This window comes from Corvus moneduloides, chromosome 4, assembly GCF_009650955.1.
Source record: "Corvus moneduloides isolate bCorMon1 chromosome 4, bCorMon1.pri, whole genome shotgun sequence".
In the NCBI taxonomy this organism is placed as follows: domain Eukaryota; kingdom Metazoa; phylum Chordata; class Aves; order Passeriformes; family Corvidae; genus Corvus; species Corvus moneduloides.
In genome coordinates, this window is record NC_045479.1 from 31,012,080 (window position 1) to 31,035,757 (window position 23,678).

A 23,678-nucleotide genomic window follows, 5' to 3' on the forward strand; every position below is an offset into this window, starting at 1 on the left:
ATTTCTAAAACCTCCCAATGCACAAATAAATAGCTAATAGATAGCCAGTAAAATGTGAGTCAATTATAAGTCATTGTAGGTGATTACAATGCTTAAAACATGCTAAATAATCACTCCTTATATGACCTTATGGACTATTAGGTGCAACTGGTATCTGTATTATATTCTTAACACCTTTATAGGGTGTGTTACTTGGTAAGACATATAACCATTTTACAAATACCTGTGTTTTCACAACAAAAAGCCTCTGCTATTTAATTGTGGAAGGTTCCTAGCCAAGGAAGAGATAGAGAGTCCAAAAGCTCCTTCCTAGTGTTCACTGAGAACCCATATCAACAGGGAGGAGATTTAGGAATTCGGGTTCTTTGTGTAGTCACCAATGATAAGAGCAAGAAACTTCTGGTATTAGCACCCAGCTCTTCAGGACAATTCTGTTCACACAGTCCAGTTACCATGGTATTCTGAAGATAGTCTAGTTTTAAGCAGATTTTCAAAACACCAGTCTCAAACCCAGATTGGAGTGTCCCAACCTCATCAAATTTGGACTCAGTGGTCTATATTTTGCTTTAAACGTGTCCTGAATCTTTGATTAAAAGGAAGTGGTCCAAAAGAAGATGTATATTTAGGTTACAGGGGAAAAAAGTATTTTTCTGAATATACTTTAGTCTTTTTCTAAAGTTCAAATCAAAAACTATATTCTTTGAAATACATTGCCATTTTTAAAAATTTATTCATCCTGTTTTCCATGCCTGCCCTGACAAAAAAAAATTTACAAATGCTGAAATTACATGTGTGTTTATCTGTTTTGTATTTAATACGCTTACACAGAGCACTGTTGTCCTTTACACTATGAAAGCAAAGTAGATAGATAATCACAGACTCACAGAATATTCTGAGTTGGAAGGGACTCATCAGGATCATCAAAATCCAGCTCCTGGCCCTGCACATGATGGCCCCAAGATTCACACCATGTGCCTGAGAGTGTTGCCAAGTCATTCTTGAACTCTGTCAGGCTTGGTGCTGTGACCACTTCCCTGGGGAGCTGTTCCAGTGCTCAGCCACCCTCTGGGTGAAGAACTTTTTTTGTAATATCCAACCTAAACCTCCCCTGGCACAACTTCAGGCCATTCCCTGAGGTCCTGTCACTGGTCACCACAGAGAAGAGATCAGTGCCTGCCCCTCATCTTCCCTTCCCAAGGAAGCTGGAAATTGCAATGAGGTCTGCCCTCAGTCTCCTCTTCTCCAGCCTGAACAAAAGAGTAGAACTTGCTCATTTGCTTCTCTGCAAGGATAGAGGTGGAAAAAATAAACACAGACGCACTGGGACCTCAAGACAAAGGACCATGCCTGCATGGGTTTTTTGGGGGGGAAAAAAAAAGATGGGAGTTGTGTCGTAGTTTTCGATTTAGGGAGCCAATTATGAGACTCAAACAGTTCTGTATAAATGACCCTGATTTTAGTAAGGTTGCATTTCCTATATAGGCAACTCTACTGCAAACCCCACATGCAGTCAATAGGAAATGAAAAAGGTGAAAAGCAGTATTTAAAGAATTTATGTACTCTCTGCATGCATACTCATATGAAGGGGCATCCAGGAGAGCATCCCATACCATCTTTGTGTTTGTTTCCTGGGACTGACTTGGAATGGTCTTAGTTTTTTACAAAAATCTGTTAAGGAGAGGATGCTTATAGTTTTAATTTCAATAAGGAATGCAGTAATTATATTTAAAAAAATAACAGTGAAAGCAAGAAACGATTTCTTCCCACCTGATGGCAACTTTAGGGACTTAATGGCAAAAAACCCAAATGGACAGGTTATTTATAGAAATGTTGCAGCTTTTAAAACATGCAAAATGTAAATGGGACTACAGTCTGGTCCTGTAATACAACATTAGCACAACAGGAATATGCAATAAGGCATCCCAGAGCCAGCTTCTGCTTGCAACTCCTCTATCACCTAAAACGTGAAAGCCTAGAACGGTTTCAGTTTCTGTGCTGGAGTACATGTTTTCCCTTCTACTGCTGCAGATTGGGCTTCAGAAAAAAAAAAGGAGGTTCTCAATGAATTCATATTTAAGGGTGACATGGAAGAAAGGTGTCTGTAGTGGTGCAATAATCAAACTCGTTGCTGAGTAGCTCTACCTAAGAGATATAGGAGAAAAGGCAAAGAATTGAATTAAAGTCTTAATGTGTTCAGGATTAGGGGGAAAAAATTGCTTTCTCTTCTTTATTTTTTCACTCTGTGGCAGAGAGTTTACATCTTCTGGGCTGGAGATCGCTGTTACAGTTACAGAAGACTTGGGGAAGCTCTATCACTAAATGGCTGACAAAATAAAAGAAGTTGCAAAGCAAATATGTCTAAAGAGTTACAAGGGTATATATAACATCTTGTAGTAGAAAGAAGGAACTAGCAGGTCTGCAGACTTCCTGATTCAATAAGAAAATTCTCTTCCAAAATTTGTTTAATCGTTATGCACTATGTCCAGACATGATTACAGCAGCTTCTTCCATTGTTTGCTTGCATGAGAGTAGGCTGACAACAATTCTGCAACATTTGTGAAAAATGGCTGTGTTATGTTTAGAAGTACCTGAAATAACCAGAAACATATCTCTGCCCTCAGGTTATAAACTAGGGCTGTGTAATGACCATGTGGTCAGAACAGGAAGGGGTAAATCTACTTGAAACCAGAGAAGACCTCCCCCAAATGACTCCTTATGACATTACGTTAGAGCTAATTCTGGTAAATCCCAAAGTAAAAGTTGAGGGAACTATCCTCAAATTGTCATCTGTTGCCTGTTGCTAACTTAACCAGCAACACAGGTAAACATCAAATTACATTACTCCAAAGGGTCATTCAAAACATAATTTTTTAGATAATGCTCACTTTTCTGAGTCACTGAAATGCTCTCTTATGACTGAAGAAATAAATGTTTCACCTTAACTGTGTGAGTACTCGTGGATAGTACATCTGCATTGCATCCACTTTGAGTAAAGCCATTGTGCATATGGTGCTGGCAGATTGCATGAATCACATGGGTCAGTTGCTGCTCTCTGATGGGATGTTTTATGTCTGCAACCATGGCAGTGGGAAATGTAAATCTGATGATTCTACGAGTTAACTAGAAAACTCATAATACTTGATTTTTATTTCACTTTATGTCTTAATCCCTGAAGTCTAAAAATTATTTCAGAATATTTTTCTGCCTATCTAAAATGCTAGTGTTCTTGAGAAAGCAAATACCTTTGAGATCACTGTAATTAAAAGTCAGAATTGGAAGTTGCTTGAATTTTAGCTTCAAAAGTATATCATTACTCTTAGGTATTAACTTTTGGAGCCAGGAGACTAACTCTATCTGTACCAAAAATGTGACTAGCAGTGAAAAATAATTCATAACAGCTGTGGCTTGCAATATCCATTATACTTTGAAATATGTGTTCACTACACAGGCTGGGTGGAAGTGGAAAAGAGCAGTTAAAGCAATGCATTCACTTTTATACCTCTGCTAGGGATTTTATAATTATTGGTACTGTCACAATGGAGAACTATGCATTTGATCACAATGCGTGTGCATTCGTTTCTATTTTTCTGTGCTCCTCACTCTGTTCTGGGAAGCAATTTTATAAATGTTTGGGGAAAAAAATAAACGGGTCTACCCTTGTGAGGGGCCACCTCAGCGGGGAATGAAGTTTGTCTTCTTGTTCTTTCCTATGAGAAGGCTCAGACATACACAAAAACAATAATCTGTGATAAAAATAAGTCCAAAATGGATCTTATGAGTCTTGCAGACTGCAGAACAGGAAAAAGGTCTAAATAATGGTTGTGAATCACCTTTAAGAATATATATTTTAAGAGTTTTATGCATTCCATAAGGCTTTTTTGTATCTGTTAGAAAAAGAAAGATTATTGATGATTTCATAGCAAGAGAGGAAAAGGTGGAGAACAAACTTTTAATTTGAAAGTGGGAGAGAGAAGGAGGATATGGATACTTCTCTGTAGAAAAAAACAACTGTTTGTTATTTTATGGATGCAAATAATGAAATTACTCCTATTTGCAAACCCCACACAATAGAGAACAAATTTCCAGTAAATACTGTAGCACATAGCCTGGGAAAGCATCAGTAAACTTTTCTAAGTCAAAGCATTCAGAGCAGTTCCTTGCCATCCTTCCAGAAAGCAGTGTTTGGATCCAGTTATTTTTCCATGACTAAGTATCCTGACCCTGTAAACTTGCCTTTCGCCTCATTTGCCCCAGAGTCCACTCAGGGCATTGCTAAGGTCATTCCCCCTGGGGAGGATGGCTGCCCATCAGTGGGATGCAGCAGAGCTGGGCTTGGAGCAAAGCGAGCACATGGCAGTGTGCAGAGGCAGCCCTGGCAGCTGCTGGAGAGGCTGCCTCCACTGGGAGTGCAGCCACTGATGATCACGGCTGGGAATTACACAGAGCTCAGTCCAAATTCCTCAGCTGGCAGCAGCTGTTTGCGGAAACTGAGAGAGTCTCTATCTGAGCCCCATTTTATGGCCCCTGTGATAATAATCCTAAGTGTTGCAATGTAATAACACATGTATCTGAGCTACAGCGTTCAGATGTCTCTCTGCCTTTTGGTCCATGCTCTCCAGCTGGGAAAGCAAAGGCTTATTCAGAGGAATAAACCCCATTGCTGCTGCTTGTAAAATGGATAGGTGGAGGAAAAATCTCCCAAAGTACTCCAAGCACACTAAAAAAATCAAACCACAAGCTCTGCTGTATTGAAGAAATCGTTTATAATTCTTACTGTTCACATATCTGTTATTTTGACTTCTTGGTCTCAGTGTGGCAAAGATGCAATTCTCAGGAAAGTGTCCTCATCTCTGGGCTACAGACTCAGACTTCCATTTGCTTAGTCTCCCTTGCTGGCCCCATAAGTCTTGCATTCCTTTTCTGAACAGTCGTATGGCTTCAACAGAAATGTGGCTCCATGCCAAGATGCAGACTAACTTGTGGCTCTCACTGCTGAGAAGCTGGAGCAGTGGACTGAAACCTTTGCACGGGAAGGAGGGTTCAAAATTCACCCTTCTTTATGGGTTAAACGATTCCATGGCCACTTGATCACAGCTCCTGTAGCGGAGCAGGTTATTCCCTCAGCTGCAGAAATAATAAAGCCTGCTGTGTACACCCAAACCCATAACATCCTCACACTATTCCCAATTCTTGCTACATCTCCTACACCTGTTTGGCTGGCTAACAGCAGCATGTGCTAGTTGGGCTGGTGCAGTGCTGCACAGGAGATGGCTAGCCACTGATTGATTCACCCTCGGGGACCAGATAAGGGATTAATTATACCAGTCTTGGCTCTTCTCTGCCTAATTTCTGGTCTCATAAAATCTCCAGACCTATCAGCCTTCTGTCCTCTACAGGAGGTAAAGCAATCACAGCCAGACACTGCCATTTGTTTAAGAAATTATAATAAAAGGCTACAACCCACATGGATGAGATCCCACAGAGACAAGCTTGATTTCTGCAAAGTTACCTTCTCCAACCTCCTACTAAACACGGATTCCTGGTCTATGTAACATCTCACCTCCAAAGGTGACTCTGGACGAACCTCTCGTGTGAGAAAGAAATTGGTTAACGATCCAATTATTCTGGCTTTTATTGAATATATTATGATGGTATTTGTTATTTCAAAAATCTGTGGTGTAGCAAGTAAATGTACAAAAAATTAGGAAAACTTCTGTCATGAAGTTTTCCTGTCATGAATAAAACTCATCTTATCTTAAGAAAAGGAAATATTCAAGCTTACTTACACACTTCCCCCCCCCCCCTCCATTTTGTAGTCCTGTGGCTTATTCTGTTCTTCATGAGTTTTCATGCGCATACATTTTTACACACATAAATGTATACTGGTGGGAATAATTGTTTGCTCCAGGTTGATAATGTAGAACAGTAGGAAATTTCTGCTTACAAAAATTCATAAGGGATAATAGAAATCTGAGCTGTGATACAGGAACTAATGGCTGTTCAACTTCTATAAAGAAGTCATGATTTCTTCCAAAGAAAAATTTCAGTGCAAATCAAAAGGTTGTTTTGACTAAGATACATGAACTGATTAATTAAATCTCTTCTATTTCCAGAATCTTTAAGCTCCTAATCTCAGTGTAAAGGACTTTGGAAGGGTGGAGCTATACCATTTCTTGGTATTTGTGAATAAATTGGTTTTTAAAAAATTTATTTGCCAACTTAAATAATAACTGACTTAATTTTATTTAACCAAAATAAATAAAGATATATGTACTTTCAACTTAACATACAGTGGGAAAGGCAGAAGAATCTAAATTTATAATCAGTTATAAGTTAATTTTAGGAACTAGAAGCCTGAAATATTTCCAGGGAACTGAATACCAAACTGTGTAGCACTGATTATTCACATAAAAACTCAGACTGTTATAAGAATTTAATATGGCTTTTCAAGGAGCAAGTTTTAATGTATAAAAACATCACAGCCAAGAGCTGGAATATCTGTCTATACTGTTCTTAAAATGGTTGAGAGGTGACTCAAATGGTATTTTCCAAACCAGTTGTCCTTTTGGCTGGTATTACATAAATCTCACTGGAAGTTGTTTGTAGGTGGATGTGTGATCACACTGTACAGCACGGCTTCAGAAGTACACGGGCATCACTTGAGTTTCTTAGAAATCGGTGGTAAGGACACGATTACACAATTCCCCTCTAAACTTCTGTCTCCCAGACAGAAGAACCAAAAAATCTTGGAATTCAAAAATTCATGGAATATGATAATTGTATCCCAGGAGCCATTTGAGCTTCCAGTGGGATTACAATTTTCTCCATTTGATTTAAACTCTCTCACAATGTCATGCCAGTTCAGGCTCCCCCACTCATCTGAACTGACTGCTGTTGACCAGAAAGGTTGGAAGCTTTGCTCTCCAGGCTGGGAGCCTTCAGCACAGGGATTATTTTGCAGTACACCAATGCTCCTCCTACATGTATCTATCTGGAGGTACATCAACTTATACAGAGACCTGCAATCTGAAGCACAAGCCAAAGTAAATGTGGATCTGGTCTACACCTCAAATGCAGTTAAGTCCTGAATTATTAGATCCTGATTTTGCAAGTCAGTGTCCAGATTCACCCATTTATAAACTCTTCCTCCACTGGAGAGCTCCAGATGGTTTAGCTTCCAGGTGGAGGATGTATTAAACTGCTTTCTGATAATGCAAGGTCTCCTCAGCAGCTGGTGTGTACCCTGTACTCATCGCTTTGCTCTTCAAAACCCACACAGGTCAAGGAAAAAAAATGAAATGTAATGTTTACAGCTGGTTTTGAAAACATTTTTAAAAACAGCTTCAGGAATGTATATCAGAATATACATGGGATAGGTAACAAAATAAATTTTTATGGTGTTATTTAACACCTCAGGTGATGGCAATTATACTCTGCATGCAGAGCTGATTATTGAATTGTACATCAATTCAATAATGTCACTTATACTCTGCATGCAGAGCTAATTATTGAATTGTACATCCTTCTAGTTTCTAGTACAAGACAGGAAAGTGATGTTACAAATCATTTTCACAAATGGGTTTCTTACTATTAAATTTGTCTTATCTTTATAATACGAAACATTGGAAGTCTATTGCTCTGAGAAATTATCAGTTCTACCATATTCATGGATAACACTTAAGCTTTTAGAAACTGAAATGGGAAGCTTGAAAAGTACAGCTGGAAATTTAGTTTGAAGTTTAGTCTCTGGCAAATTATCACTTCAGTGGCAATCCAAGTGTTCCCCAAGTGCTCTTACGAAGTATGTTCTAAGGGCATCCCATAAAGTGTGGCTGTACAGCTCTTGCACCCTATTGTCTCCCATAACACTTATTAGAGGTAAAGTCTACTAATACAAGTGTACTGACAACCAGGACATACTAATGTTACTTTAAATATAAGTAATTAAATCCTTGGGGTTTTTTATTTATATGTGAAAAACCCTATAGGAGTTGCTAGACTGTAGGAAGTTTTAACAAAATTATGGTCTTGAAAAAGCAGTGTACTTTGGGAAAGAATTTTTAGTTGCTGGCATCAGTCCTGTTCATGGAAGACAGAAGCTGTCCAAAGACAACCAACATACAAATTATACAGTATCACATTCTTATATATTTGGAACTCTAGTACTACACTTCTGAAAGTAATGAGGGTTTTGCAACTGTTGAAGTAAAAACAAAGTCCATGCCTAAATGAGGAAAACTTATTTTAGTAATATGAAGAATCTCAATCTGTATCAAATATTTGTACACTGAATATCAGTAAGGTAAGCAGGATGAGATGTGAGTTTTAGCTGTTGTCAGTTTATGAAGCTTTTACTAATTCATTCCAGGCTGCATGATTCTGCTTTTTAAACCTTTTGAATTCTGGTGTAATTAAAACTCAGTCAGGTGAATTTTTATTGCACTCAGTTTTAATAAAAATCTGATCCTAATATTTTAATATTTTTTATCTTACCATACTTTTACTTTACATATACACATATATATTCTGAGAAAGGATTGAAATAGAAGAAGTTTTGCTATACATAGGATTTTGACAGAGAAACCTGCATTCTGTGTGTGAAAACTCATTTTTGATGATCATTAAGTATCACAGAATCACAGAATGGTTGAATTTGGACATCAACTCTTGAGACCACCTAGGCCACTCCCCTGCTTAGGGCGGTTGCTTAGGGCTGTATCCAGACAACTTTGGAGTATCTCCAAGGATGGAATCTCTACAGCCATTGTGGGCAAATCAAATCTTATCTTTGGGAAGTATATCTCACTGTATTTGCAACGCCATGATTGGGATTTAAATTTATAGACTTTAAAAGATAACATATATATGTATATATTTTTCCTCTGAGAAGAATATCGTGCAGTCCACCGTCATTCTGGGAAAAGAGTGGAAATATTTGCAGGGAGATCTTTCCGAGAAGAGTTCAAATACAGCTTCAGGAATCCTAGTTAAAACATTTACTGGTGAAAAACCAGTTTTACTCAGAGAAGTCCACTTCTGTTACTTGCCCATATAGAGACTTTATTAGTGTCTAGAAATTTTTTCCTACCAACTACTCATTTAGCATTTCACATTCTGTTTAAAAAAAAAAAAAGGCTAGTTAGGAAAGAACGTTTTAATTTTGTGGTAAATCAGAACGACCATAAAAATTTGTTTTATTCCAAGTCACAGTATGAAAGGAAAGCTGGGTAAAGCAAGTGTTATTTAACACTAAATAATTTCATTTCCATGACTTCATCAGACTTACATATCAGCTATTCAGAAAATAGTCCCAAAGAGAGTCTTTAATTTAAACTGTCTGATGTTCTTTTGGCAGTTGTAGTGAAACCAAGAGATTTGTTCTCCAGAAAACTTGGACATAGTTTCAGTTTAAAGAAAAGGGGGAGGTGGACTGGCGGTTTGGTTTTTTTTTAAGGTGGACTTTACTGCAATTTATTCAGTTACTGTCAAACAAACAGTATTTTTTCTGGAAATTATTATAATTAACTATCGTACTTCTTTCAAAAAGCCTAGTACATTTTAAAAGCAGGAAATGTTATCTGTCCACAAAAGCTAACACCCAGTGAAAATAAAAAATGCCATATCTCTTTCCAAAAGAAATGTTAGTCACACAATTGAGTAGAATAGAACATGTTAGAAAGTATTTTCCCAAATTAATCCTTTGCTTTAAGCTATAACTCAGATATATTCTCAGAAAAGCCATAATGGAAATGTGAATAAATAAATGTTGGTTCAACTTAGCAAAATAAAACTCTCTTTGACTGGCTGGAGACAGAAACACTTTCAAATAAGTCTTCATAAGCTGCTTCAGGAAATTAGTTCTAGAAATGGTGTTTACTGAAAGGAAAATGCTGCTAAGAAAGGCGCTGTCCCTTATTTAAAGTTTCTTTCAAAGTCAATTGTTCTTCTCACTGTTGCTAGGTCTGGAAAAGGTGCCAAAAGACCTTCCCCCAGACACAACCCTGTTGGACTTACAGAACAACAAAATCACTGAAATTAAAGAAGGAGATTTCAAGAACCTGAAGAATCTTCATGTAAGTGTAAAAATGAACTGGTATTTGCCAACAAAAATGGGGAGAAAATGTGATTTTAGCCTGGTACTGTGTTTTTTAAGGAAAACTGATTAAATACTTTGTGATCTTCCTCCACCAGCCCAGCCTATTTATTTCTATTCCCATTCATCTCCCGCAAACTTTCTTGTCCTACTACAGAAGTTTCTCATCTCTTTTCAGCTCTTTATACCTGTCTCCTGTCCATTCAGTCCTCTGATCTCCATCATAACTTCTCTCACATATTTATTTCTGTTTTCAGTCTCTTTGGCACAGTGACTTGGTTATTTCCATCTCAACCCTGCCATGTCACTCACTTATTACTGCATTTCTTCCCCTCCCACCTCTGAGTTCACTGAGATTTGTATGTGCCATGTTTGTCAGCAGATATTCTGTACTAATTTTAATTCAAGAATCTTTCCAAATCACTCTTCTGCCCCCTGCACTACAGTGAAACTGTGTTTTTGCAATAACTTTCTCTTAGCTAAGCTCCACCCTCATCGTTCTTTACCTGCTAGTCTCTTCTAACACTGCTGTCTGGTTTCTTCTTTGCTGAAATATTTTCCTTCCTTTTCTGTGACTACTTTTTTTTTTTTCTGGTTCACCTCTTCTTTTCCAAGTTTCCATCAGACAGCTACCTTCCTCTGTTTCTAAATTCTTTTGCTCTGTCTGAGGTTGTCCTCCCTGCCTATAGTTTTTATCAACATCTTAAAATTCATGCCTCATACTTTTGCCTCAGTTTTGTTGAAATATCTTTCTTTAGAGAGCAGAAAAAGGCTATTCTCTGTCTTTGAAAGTAATACCCTAATTCAGGCATATGTCTGAAAATATTTTTCTATCCTTTCAACAACTCATTCTGTGTATTCCTCCATTTGATCCTTTATTATTATAAACAATATATTATTTAGCTTTGCTTCCCTGGCTCTTTACAGCCTTATTCTATTCTATTCTATTCTATTCTATTCTATTCTATTCTAATTCTTTTTCACAAACAAGGAGCAAACTCCCACTTTTTGTCCATTACTGGTGCCAATATCATCACCCAAGGAAGCACTGTTTCAAACAAGAACCTGATTTCTACCACTCATACTTGGAAAAAAAATCCTATAAAATTTCACCTCTTTTAATTTCTTCCAAAGTCCCTCTTAAATATTTGTTTCAATGCAACATCAAGAAGACAGTTTTTTAAAAGTATCTAGTAATAGATAGAGTGCCAGACTGTCCATAGGGAAGGGATCTGCACGGTGAATCATGATGAAGCCCATGTCATCTAATTTTAACATAGGTGTCTATACTTGATCTACTCCCGCAGATAACCTCTAAAGTCAACAAAACACGTTTTTCCACATCACATTTCAGTAGGATAGGTTTAAGAATAAGACAACTTGTTACCCAGATTTTTTTTCAATTCCCTTCTTTGGCTGCAGAACAGATTTGACACTGTAATTCCTGCCCATTTGTTTTGCTTTTCTTCCACCTTGGAAAAAAGTCCTGTGTTTTCAGTGAAGATTATCTACAAGGTTCTAAAAGAGACAGAATTATTATCAGTGAAATTAATCTTTTGGCAATCCTTCTTCATGAGGCTGCATTAAATGAGTCAGAGCATGGTATTGCAGATGAAAATCACTGCTCCCAGTGACTTCTACCCACTTGGCACTTGGTTCAGGACTCAATTACACATCCTGCTGTGACTTACATTGTTGTGAACTATTTTATCTCATTGAGGTTAACTCTAAGGGGTTTTCTTTGTTTTGTTTTGTTTTTTTCTTTTTTAAAAATAGATACAATTTAATAGTGAATTAAATAAATAACTCCTCAGGGAAGAAACTGTTCGTTTGGCTTACACATGAAAGTACCTAGTACATGCTTAGGGACCACTGGAAATCATATATTAGCATAAATTTTAACAAATAACTTTCAAAACTGCAGTTCTCTCAAGGTCCCTTTCCAACCCAAACCATTCTATGATTCTATGATCTCCTCCCCAAAAAAATAATTTAGTCATGCAGTACATTTATGTAACTAGGTACTATCTTTGCTCTCAGCAGGAATATTCCTGTGTAATATCTGGGAGCTATTCCCATTCCCCAACTTTCAATTAAATAATTTTCAGAGGGAGTATTGTTTTTAGAAAGTAAAACTCAAAAGCATTTTTATTGACAGAGCTCTATTATCTCACTTATTTTAAAGATATGTGAGTGCGTGAGATATATATATAAAATGTATGTGCTTTTTAATCTTATTTCCTGATAGATATGGCTTGGGTTAATGTCACACTTGACAATGTGATGTTCAAAAATTTCTTAGACTTTACTAAACTTTCTTGTACTCTACTAAAACAAGAAGATTTACAAAAATTAACAGTATTATCGTTCCAAAATCTAAAATGAGAAACTGGAGTTAATCTTTTGCTTGAAGTGATCACTTAAGGGAACAATTCTTTAAACACCAATTTTCACAAGTCTTGGAAAAAAAAAGCTTATACAGTTTTTTTACTTTTGAATAATCCATTAAAATACCATCTTAATACTTACAGCTGTCACCAACCACAGGTGCATTAGTTTAAGAAGAGATTTTCATGGACAAGTAGAGTTGATCCTAAGGTTCAGCTGGTACTGAAACACAGAATAAGTCGAGAGAAAAGAAAGGATTTACCTATAACTTGCCTATGGCTTCTCTTTCAGTACAAATGTAACTGCTTATGCTACACAGCACTGGAGATGAAAGAGAAACTTGAACCTACCAAAATATTCTTTGCATTGAAAATTTTCCTAAGTAGATTTCCCAAGAGCACCTAAAATTTGCAGCTGTGGAAATATGGCAAGCAATTAGAAGAGGATGCAACTAAAGGAATATTTACCTGCAAATAATGGATTTCTGACAGGAAACATCAGAGTCTACAGTTATAGTGCACTTGATATTTTTACAGTTTTAAATTATCCTGGAAAAAGTGGCTAAACTATAAACGTTGTACTATAAAAACTGGGTGAGACTTCCCTCTATGTGAAAATGAAAGAGAAGATTTTTTTGTTTGGTTGGTTTTGGGTTTTTTTTTGTTTTTAGCACAGCACTTGAGAGAATTGGGGAAAAATTGAAGACAGTCTTTTTTAAAGGCTGAAGACTGAGTTTCATGGTTTCAGAAAACTGTCTGATATTATGTAAGAAATTTGCTCACAGCTTAGACCTGTGGCAAAAAAGTCAGACAGGAAAGCTATTGGAAAAGCCAGGAAAAAAGTCTCTATTTCTATGGAACTGTCAGAATTTTCCAGGCAGACTGACATTTCTGGATGGAGTTCAGTACTTTGACCCCATGGACACAATAAAGAATCCAAAATACTACACGAGTAAGCCCTCATGCAGATTGAAGGAGGAGTCTACACAAACAGCACATGGAGTTGCAGGCTGTGTGGCAAAGCCAAAGCAAACGAGCATAATGCCTGGCACCTGGAAAAAGAGGTGAAAGAAACTGCTCTGGGTTAGATCCCTGTAAGAACAGCACAAAAAACAGAACAATGACTGCATGCTTTTCCAACAAGAATTTTTCAATTGGCACAGTGCTAGTGTAGCGAAAGAAGATGAATGTTCTATTGGCCTGAAATCAAATGGAATATTACTTAATTGAAGCGGGCAGAACTGTGCAAACCCATGGCTGTGCATACAACAGTGTTAACACCAGCTTTGTTTAAACTGAAGGAAAAGACCCACGAGATAAAAGATTTAAATTTGGACGTTAAAGTTATTACCATATCCACACTAAAGGATTATCAACACTAAATATGCAGGCAGAGAAACTGAAACATGCTTTGTAGCAATAGCAAGTGGAAAAATAATGCATTGGATTAGAAGGTTTCATGCCATCCTTTTTTTTTATATAAAAACCCAACAAAATAAAATAAAACAAAACAGCCAACCAAAAAAACCCTCAAAAAACCCCAAACCAAACAAAAAAAATGTGAAGAAAAGCCTAAGAATATCTTTCAGGGATACAGAAAAGCCCCTAAGAGACCAAAAAATATTAATTAAATAATCCAGTCTTCTGATGACTCATTACAGCTTCAGTTCCTTTTTCCCAGGCATAATAAGATTGTGCAGCTTTAGGTTTCTAACAAATATTCAGAGGGGGAAAAAAAGTTAATCTTTCTGAAATAGAGCACTCCCTTAGAGAGTTTTCATTTCCTCAGACTCTCCTTTGCATTGTGCTTAACACACAGTGCGATTTTCCACTGGAACAAGCCTGCAGCACACCACATGCACAGAAAACTTCTTTCTTGTACAGTGGATAAAGATCTTTTCATGTGAGGAAAACAACAGGACAAAATATTTTGAGGTCCTTAAAATTGTGGAGAGTCAGCATACTAGGCTAATGACAGAAGGAAATTTTTATAGACTACAACAATAAAAAAATCAGATCAATTGTAATAAATTTAATGAATGACCAAAATTTCTTGTCATAGTAGGCAAGGACAGGATTGAAAGAAAAGGAAAATGTAGAACTGCCTGCTCCCTCGTCATCTGTGCATGTCATGTTGCATGAGAGGTACCAGTGAGAGCTCAAAAGCCAGGCAAACTAGGTCTGCAGCAGACTCGTTTGCTCTGTGAGATTATTCAACAAGGTACTGTGTGTGTGATCAAGCTGCTTTACACAAGCTTCTTTTGTTTGTACTGACAGGCTGTTTTTCCAATGCCTTGACATCTCCTTCCTTCACAATTCATTAATCTCTTCCCTATTGCTCCCATGCCATCCCTTTTTCCTGGCTTTTCTTAGCTATGTCCTCTTGATCCTAGGTTTGGATGATTAGAGAAGAATGTCAAGTTCTGGTTTTTGGGTTTTTTTTTGTTTACTTTGTTTTGTTTTATTTTGTTCTTGGGTTGTTTGTTTTTTTTATTTTTTCTGTAAGTGTACATACATTCTTAATAATTTGGTAGAAAACCTTGACTATATATCCAGGTTATAAGTATGACTTAACAACTGAAAACATAAGGTAAACAAATGGGATGAATTTTATTATTATTTTTATTGGCATGCCTGGCTCCTGAGGTTAAAGTTCCTAAGATATAACTGTTCCTAGCAGAACTGTAATAAAACCCAGGTAATAATGTAATACATATCTCAGGAAATTAAAGAAATTCCGTTGGGTCAGAGATTGACTTTTCAGTTTAAACCCCGAAGGATGCATGCATCAGTAAAGAATTAATGTTAGATAAGAGTACCATCCCCAGCTGGCAAAACAGGTGTATCACTATGTAATACATGCTGATAACAGTTTGCTGGTAGTTTTCCAGTTTAATTCTGGTTTTGGCAAGCCTCTAGTTTTAAACTATACTAAATTAAGATGAATGGGGATTGAAACCCCTCAGAACAGTCTCCTGAGATTCTCACATAATTAATTTACACCAGAAAATTTAATCCCCTGCTCCCCACCCCTAGACAGGGCAAAAATTGGAAGTTTTAGTAACCGCAAGAAGAGCAACCGTATGCTAATTCCATCCTGACTGCTGCACTCTGCCGCTGCAGTTTGTCAGGGTGTATTTTGACAAAAGCCTGCCAACAAGGGTTCCAAAATTTTCCCGAATTGTGAATCCTCCTTTTTGTGTCAGGAATAAATGTTTGAGGTAGAAACCAGGTCAGAGGGAGACAAATGGCCAGACTCCCACTGACTTCAACATAGCCAGCATCTATTCCTGTCATACAGTGATTTTTATTTTTTTTCCTGACTACAGAAATACCAGAGGTGTTTCACTAAAAAAGAAAATCATCTTTGGAGAAAAGCTTAAACCTTTTTTTCTCTCTGAACACCACTTAAACTGCCAGTCATGATAAGGTGGTGTGATATTATAACTGACTCAATGTTTACAGTGCAGTTTACATGCTATATAATGACAAAGGAAAAAAACTTTATCTCAGGAAAATGAGGATGGAAGTAAAGTTTTCTCTTTTCCATGGCAAATTACTATGAACCTTCTCAGCCTGACTAACTGATGTATTAATACTTTATGTATTTATGCCTCTTCATTTTTTCTTTCTTTATTGCCTTTTTTTTACTTAAGGCCATATGTCATCGCACCCATACCAGCTCATGTTGAAGGCTGTACATTTGTATGATCAGTCTTTTGTATTATGAATTTGTGATGTGTTTCAAATATTTTTGGGGAGAGGGGGTTGTAGGGGTTAGGAAGTATATTTATTCTAAATGACATATCTTTTTTCTTCCACTAAAAGTGAAAGTGTGGAAGAAGTTAGATTTTCAAATAAAAGCATCAGTTCCTGTGACTTCTGTTCTAGGCTGTCATATTTCTGCCAAATCATTTCATACCAGCAGCATTGCAAGCAATGTCTGTGATCAAGGGCTCCAGCACTGTGAACACTTTCAAACCAACCCTTGTTTTTCTCTCCAAGTACTTCTTGCCATGTACTAACTTTTTGTATGCCCTTTAACACACTGAATGTAATGTCCCACCATGCCATCTGGGCTTTATTCAGGATAGCTGGTCCATGTGACCTGTTTTTGCCTAAGATCCATTCCTCTGTAACACTGCCTGCAGATGTTTTCCCTAGGTTTTTGTCCCCTAGTTCCTGTTTTCATTGACCTCTAAATCCCCTGAGTTTTTAATTTTACTTTATTTTGGTTTGGTTTAGCTTTTGTTACATGCAAACCATACGGGACACATTCTCAGGAAAGTAAACATCATTGCTGCAAGGCCAATGACTTAGTTCTTTAAGTATGGGATATAATAGCGTTATTGTGAAGTGGGAAAGGAATCCAGGACTATGGCTTGCCAGGTGCTATACTGGTGTGTTATCCTCATCATTTGCTGTTGCTCTGGGAGACAGTAAAAATTCACTTGCAAACTCTAGTGTGTGGGTTTATTTTTCCCTCTTTACAGCTGCACAAAAATGTGGAAAAATAATGCAGATTTAAAATACTGGGAGCAGGGACTTGCAGAGAAGTGGGAAATAATATTCTGGTACAGAAAAAGTTGTAAACTCTGACTTGTGGTACCTTCCCACTTTATACCACCAAACATATGTTCCCACTGTGAAATTAGTATTTTTATACATACCTTTGATATAACACCATCATTTCTACATGAGAGAATCCTTGAGTGTTTGAATAAAACAATTCTGTGTGTTTACCCAGGATAACATTTACATATTCAGGAGAAAGCACTGGCAAAGCAGAACAGATTCATCCTAGGTACCTGATAACTTCTGGGTTTGATCAAGGGTATCAGCTACACTCTGAAGAGATATAACAATCAACTACTCAGAGAATATTTACAGTGCCTAGCTGAATGTATACCTACCTGTTTCCATCAAGAAATATTTCACATCAAATCATCAGTTGCGATAAATGTTGCCCAATTTTTTTTATTTAAGAGGAAACAAAGTTAAAAGAAATCAAAGAAAAAATAAAAAAGGTAAGGCAGATATTTAGCTGAAACAAAAGGCTAAGCAGTACAAAGCAAGACGCAGGATAAAAATTTCAAATGCTCGTAACATGAGTCCAAACTCACTGAGTGTTGGGTTAGAGATCTATGGAAAAGAAATCCATGGTGAAATTAATAAAAATAAAGCACAATGTAATTAGCAGTAGCACATTCAATTATTGAAAGTAAAACAATGTAAAAGACTAATCAGCATAATTCCAACTGTACCACTTTTAAATAACTGGATTGTTTGCCATGTCCTAATACTGTACAGGTAGCTGAATTTCTCTACAAGCAGGATCTACATCTGTATCACAATTCTGGCCATCATGAATCAGGAAACCACTCCCAATGAGTATCCATGTGTTCTCATGTCAGATTTTATAGTACAGGCCCAAATTAAAGATAGTTGGGGCCATGGCTTCCACTGACCAACATATTTATTTTGGGACAGGCTTATTGTGAGGGAAATACTCTGCTGAACTGTGGGTGACCTCTTCTACCTCCTCGTGCATATGAGTTATTTCTAACCAGCATACAAAATTAAAACCAGATATGTTCAGCCTTCCATGCACTTGATGAAGCCATGCAGAGTACACGCCGCTGGCTTTGCTCAGGGCGATCTGCAAGAGGAGTCCATTAGGGGAAAAACACACATCACCATTTTAAACTATCTTCCCACTTCTCTTTCAGTTTCCATGATGGAGAGGTGCTGTCACAGAGACTGATAGTATTGTCATTGTTTTAGTACTTAACTGATTGTGGGATAATTCAAACACTCCATTTTCCTCCAAGAAACAGACTGAAGTGTAATTCTGAAAATAATGAAAGTGTATGAAAATGCTCTGAATGTTCACTATAGTATATACAACTTTTGTCTTCTGTTTCTGAAGCTAGCATAATGGAAAAAAGATGCCCTAGTAATAAATATAAGTAGATATTATACCAATATTAATATGGCCCATTCTACCTAATCCACTGCACAAACATGCAGCACTGTAAATCTAATGAGTACATAGCAAACAGATGGAATTATAAGAGTCATTCCAGTATCTACTGTATCTGAAATACTTTCCATTAATGTGCTATGACAGTAATGGGACCTTCTTCTCTCTTTTTGTGTCATGGTGAATTAATCTATGAGACTTAGAAGTAATGTACAATTTCAGAGTCACACAGAGAATATCAGTTACAGATAACAGTTCTTTCATGGAGACCTTTCTCCCCTGGCTGAACAGACAGCCAGTTTGCTTAGAGTTACCCTGAGTGTAGATATCAGAGTTGTGAGAACTGGATTAGGCACTGACAGGGAAGGGAAAGTGGGTGCGGTCCATGATTCCCAACTGCAGGACTTTGAGCACGATGTTTCAGATTGTTCCCCTTCCATACAAAGTTTCGCTTATCAAAAAGATAGGTTATGTCTCTGAAAAAAAAAAAAAAAAAAGAAGAGGTTGTTTTTGGTCAGAAATCCAGTAAGTGTAGTCTTATAAGACTAAGAGGAACGAGGTGATATTATGCATATTTTTATTAAGCTGGGCTGTGACTTCACTTTATTGAGTATTTCTGTTCAGGAGAAACTGGTTAGAAGTGTTGTGTGATGATGGGTAAGATATAAGAGTATCCTTAGGATAAACAAAGTCAGGAAAAAAATACCCAAACAGACAAAAATTATATATATTTTTTGTGACTGTCTTGTTCTTCACAGCTTTCACAATGGGAACAATTTTACTTATTCTTGAACATAAATTATGGATGCTAACAGAAGCTGCATTGCAGTCTCAGCAATGAAATAAAAGTTGTATTTGTTCTCTAGGACTTATCTTTCACTGTTTCAGAGGATTATAATCTTTTTTTTAGTACTGCATTGCATTTTCTTCGGCTCACATAATTTGCCATCAGAAGACATCAAAAGGCACTAGAAAATAGTAATAATTTTAAAGTGTTTCACCGCTAAAGTAATTTCCCTTGTGATCATCTGAGATCTCCTTGATTATTACTCCACAGGCACTGATCCTTGTCAACAACAAAATCAGCAAAATAAGCCCATTAGCTTTTGCTCCTCTGAAGAAACTGGAAAGACTTTACCTGTCTAAGAACAACCTGAAGGAACTCCCAGAAAACATGCCAAAGTCTCTCCAGGAGATACGGGCTCATGAGAATGAGATCTCCAAGTTGAGGAAAGCTGTCTTTAACGGACTGAATCAAGTGATTGTCTTAGGTATGAGCATGAGAAATTATAACAAGCACTACTGAGTGTTTTTTCAAGATGTTGTTTTTAGTTTGATCAGTGATTATATGTAGAAAACCAACAAATGCTTCAATAAATTGTCTCTCTGAATTAGCTTTGACCTGAAGAATACAGGTACCTACACTGCAGCACAGCTCACAGTCATGTTTTGTTGGCAGAACTAGGCACCAATCCAATCAAGAGCTCAGGCATTGAAAATGGAGCTTTCCAGGGGATGAAGAGGCTCTCCTACATCCGTATTGCAGACACCAACATTACAAGCATCCCAAAAGGTAAGAAATTCAATTACTATTTCAGAGATTTGCACAGGTATAATTTGGAAACTTTTAGTCAGTTGGGAAAAAACATATTATGGAAGATTTTTGACTTAGTCCTAGTCCTTAGACTATCTATTTTTAGATCAGATGACCTTAATTAGTTTGGAAAATTTTGGCGTTTGATTACGAGAGGGTTCACGAGAGGTGCACTGTAAAATGTCATTTTATGTTATTTTTCTTTTCTTGTCTCATGGCTGAAATATAAAATGGAGGAACATTTTCAGCCTCCAAGCCTGGTTATTGAGCCTGATCAACATTACAAAACTGTAAATTTGTGTAGAATTAACTGAAGTTGTACAAGCATAAAATCAGCTCTCGATGAGTCTGTGGGTTTGAAGCCAAAAATATTGTCCCTCTAACAAAACAGAAACCTTTGCTAGTTTTCAATAGTAAAGTATTTAATTGCAAATTCCTACAAAATAAGAACAATTTCATTGTAATTTATTAAAAACAAAACAAACAAACAGGAACGGTTCTGTTACAGAGGAAATTATATTCAATTTATTCATACTTCAGCCAACAGATTGTTTTGAAATGGCTGAAAACTTTTTGAAAGATAATATTGGTTATCACTTTTTTTTCTTCCCATATTTCCTGTTTTGGATGTTCCTTTGAGGGACCTTGGATAGGTAAAATATGTTTCCTCTTTTTTTTCCCTGATAAACAGAATTTGTAAACTATTATGGACTCTAGCTAAAATAACATTAGAATTATTTTGCCTCATACTTACAATTGCATTTTCTACCGCTGTTACTTGTTAAATATCTAGGTGCCAGGTGTTTGTACATTTATGTATGTGGGTAGTCTGACTAAAATGAAAGTTCTTTCTCCTACAATATTTTATATGTGCTATTTACATTATCGTGAAGGCTAGAAGTAATAACTGAGAAGAATTTAATTTAGGTATTTTTCAAGAGTTAACTGTTTTATAATGACTATAGGAGCTTGGTCTTATTTCACACTAAATAAATTGCTACTAGCTGTTTTCAGTTTCCCTGATTGTGAAAGTTCTTTAATCCATTTACTGAATTGTTCATGGGCGTGTTTAGAAAAAATCTTTTGTCAACTGTAAAAAACCCTTGGTATAATACAAGTATTTTTTAAAAAGAAAAGAATCCAGTTTAATCAAAAGTAATTTGATGGTATTCTCTCTTTCAGGCCTTCCTCCATCCCTTACTGAACTCCACCTTGATGGCAACAAAATCAGCAAAGTTGATGCTGAAGGTCTCTCTGGACTCACCAACTTAGCAAAGTAAGAATTAATTTCTTCTTTTCACATAAAATATTAGTTGAAATTGCAATCACCACACACACAATTAGAAAACATCAGTCTGGGCTTCATTAGTATTAGAATCATTGAAATAGCCATAACTTAGCAGAAAAGGCTTCTAAGGATTTGTGTACTGATTGAAGACAACAAACACTTCTCTTGTTTTCCTGACAAAACTTTTTGTTTGTTTTCAATTGAGTGCTATATGCTCAGGACAACTGTTTATTCGCTTTACCAAAAAAAAAAAAAAGAGAGAATAATTAGATTTTTTTAAATTATGCATGTTTCTTTCATTGTATGTCCATCTTTGGTTTATGAAGCTTTCTTGGGACACAGCATTGCTCATGCAGTTTGTCTAGAAACTGAGGAAAAAGCACATGGGAACCACAACTTCTTTCAACAATGGTTCCTTTGTTTCTCAAGAAAGGCAAGACTGCAATGAGTCCAGGAACATGATTAAGAAAAAAAATCATAAAATTTAGTTGAAAAATTGACACTGTCAGAGTGACTTTACTCTGCTAATCTGTGACTATATTGTTGATTAAGTTTCTCTAACTGTAGGAAAATAAAATAACAATTCCCAAAAAGCAGTTATACAGAATGATTTGGGAATTCATTCACATCAAAAAACATGTAGCATAGTAAAATGGGCCTTTACTACAAATTATTTTGATAATTTAGGACTTTAAATTTTACTATGGAAATAATTTAATGGATCAAAACGACTGATAATCAAGACTGTTAATCAGATTACTGAATCTAATTAATGAATTTTCATCTCAATCATTCTCTTGTCATAATGAAGGCAGAAAACAGAAATCAGAGAAAGATTACTGAGCAGCAGGAGTTAAGTTTACTAGTATTTATAGTAGCTTGGACAGCAATTCAATGAAGTGAAGTATATAGTAACACAACACATATTTTGGATCTGAAAATTTCAAGATATGAAGTTTAGAACAGCTTTCCAGGGCTTATAAATTAAGACATTTCATCTTATGTTTTACGTTCGTATTAGATCACAGACTCAAAAAAAAGTTTGTCTTAGATTTTGATGAAAAAATAAAAATACTATAATCAGGGGTTAGAGGACTATGAAGCAGTTATTTTTTGTAACAGAGGCTTAGTATAGAATTTAACACTCGTCAGAGAAATTATGAAAACTTTCAAAACCAAAACAAGATGATAACTGCTCAGGTAGAGAGTAATTTACATTACTGGATGTGGGGGTTGTGGGGCGTGTGAGCTGTCCTGCAGATGACACAGTTTTTATGTTTTCACATTCACTCTTGGAAAACACTACAGGCAGCATCACATGGACAACACTGTTGGAAGTCTGCCTTAAGACATAAAGTTTTAAACAGCAAGTGCTAATGGACTCCTAAAAATATCTAAACTTGGGCTGCTTCTGTTGTGGCTGCACTGTATGGAGCAACAAGATACTCTGTTGACCATGATGTGGAAATGTGGAGCTGCTCAGAGCAGGCACCAAGTTTTAAACCACTTGCTGCCCTGTGCTTAAGCAGGTAACCTCAGCATAGTCAGAGATCCTCTTTTGCAAAGGTGAGAGGTAAGGCAGAACACAGCTTGGTGAACAAGGAGGAGGACACTGTCCAAAACAAAACACACAGGTGAGGGAAGGAGGGAGCTATGGAAGAGTTCCAGCCCAGCATACCAAACCCCAGTTATTTACACATTGAAGTTTTCAGAGATATTAGGACAGGGTCAGACAACCTTGTTCATGTCCACTCAAGTTCAACAGTCTAATTGCTGCCCTAAAGCACAGTTAAACTTTGAGAAACAGGTAATTTTTCTGAGTGTGTTAAGGTATTTTAAACTGTAAAATGTTTCATGCAAGAGCTTGGTGTAGGTCTATTGCTCATTTTCTTTTGAGTTTTCCTGCATTCTAGTAGATGTACAATATTTGTCCTTTTTATTTGGTTGTTTTCCTTGTAAAATCACTCTTAAGTCTTTCAAAAGTCTTCATAGACTGCTTCAGTGAAAAACCAATAATCTTATGAAAGTAAACCCAACAAAGACTTTGCTGATTACACACAGGAATGAGCTCCAAGAAGATATTCACATTACACATCTGATATTACTAATGTCTATATCCTATTAAAGCTTACTGAAATAGTCTAGCTCCATACAGTGGAATTTGAACCAAGCAAAGGGAGCTTTAGACTAGATATTCGGAAAAATTTCTTCATTGAAAGTCTAGTCCAGCACTTCAACAGGTTGCCCAGGGAAGTGGTGGAATCACCAACCCTGGAAGTGTTCAAAAGTCATGTGGATGTGGCACCTGTGGATATGGTTTAGTGGTGAACATG

At 36.7% G+C, this 23,678-nt stretch overlaps 1 protein-coding gene across 1 annotated transcript in view; it reads left to right on the forward strand.

Moving 5' to 3' along the window:
* DCN (decorin) overlaps positions 1-23,678 on the forward strand; it is a 38,409-nt gene that overhangs the window by 9,549 nt on the left and 5,182 nt on the right. The window contains exons 3-6 of the mRNA XM_032106330.1: positions 9,961-10,073; positions 19,521-19,734; positions 19,923-20,036; positions 21,240-21,333. Coding sequence (XP_031962221.1) covers positions 9,961-10,073; positions 19,521-19,734; positions 19,923-20,036; positions 21,240-21,333 — 535 coding nt within the window. The remainder of the gene's footprint in view (positions 1-9,960; positions 10,074-19,520; positions 19,735-19,922; positions 20,037-21,239; positions 21,334-23,678) is intronic.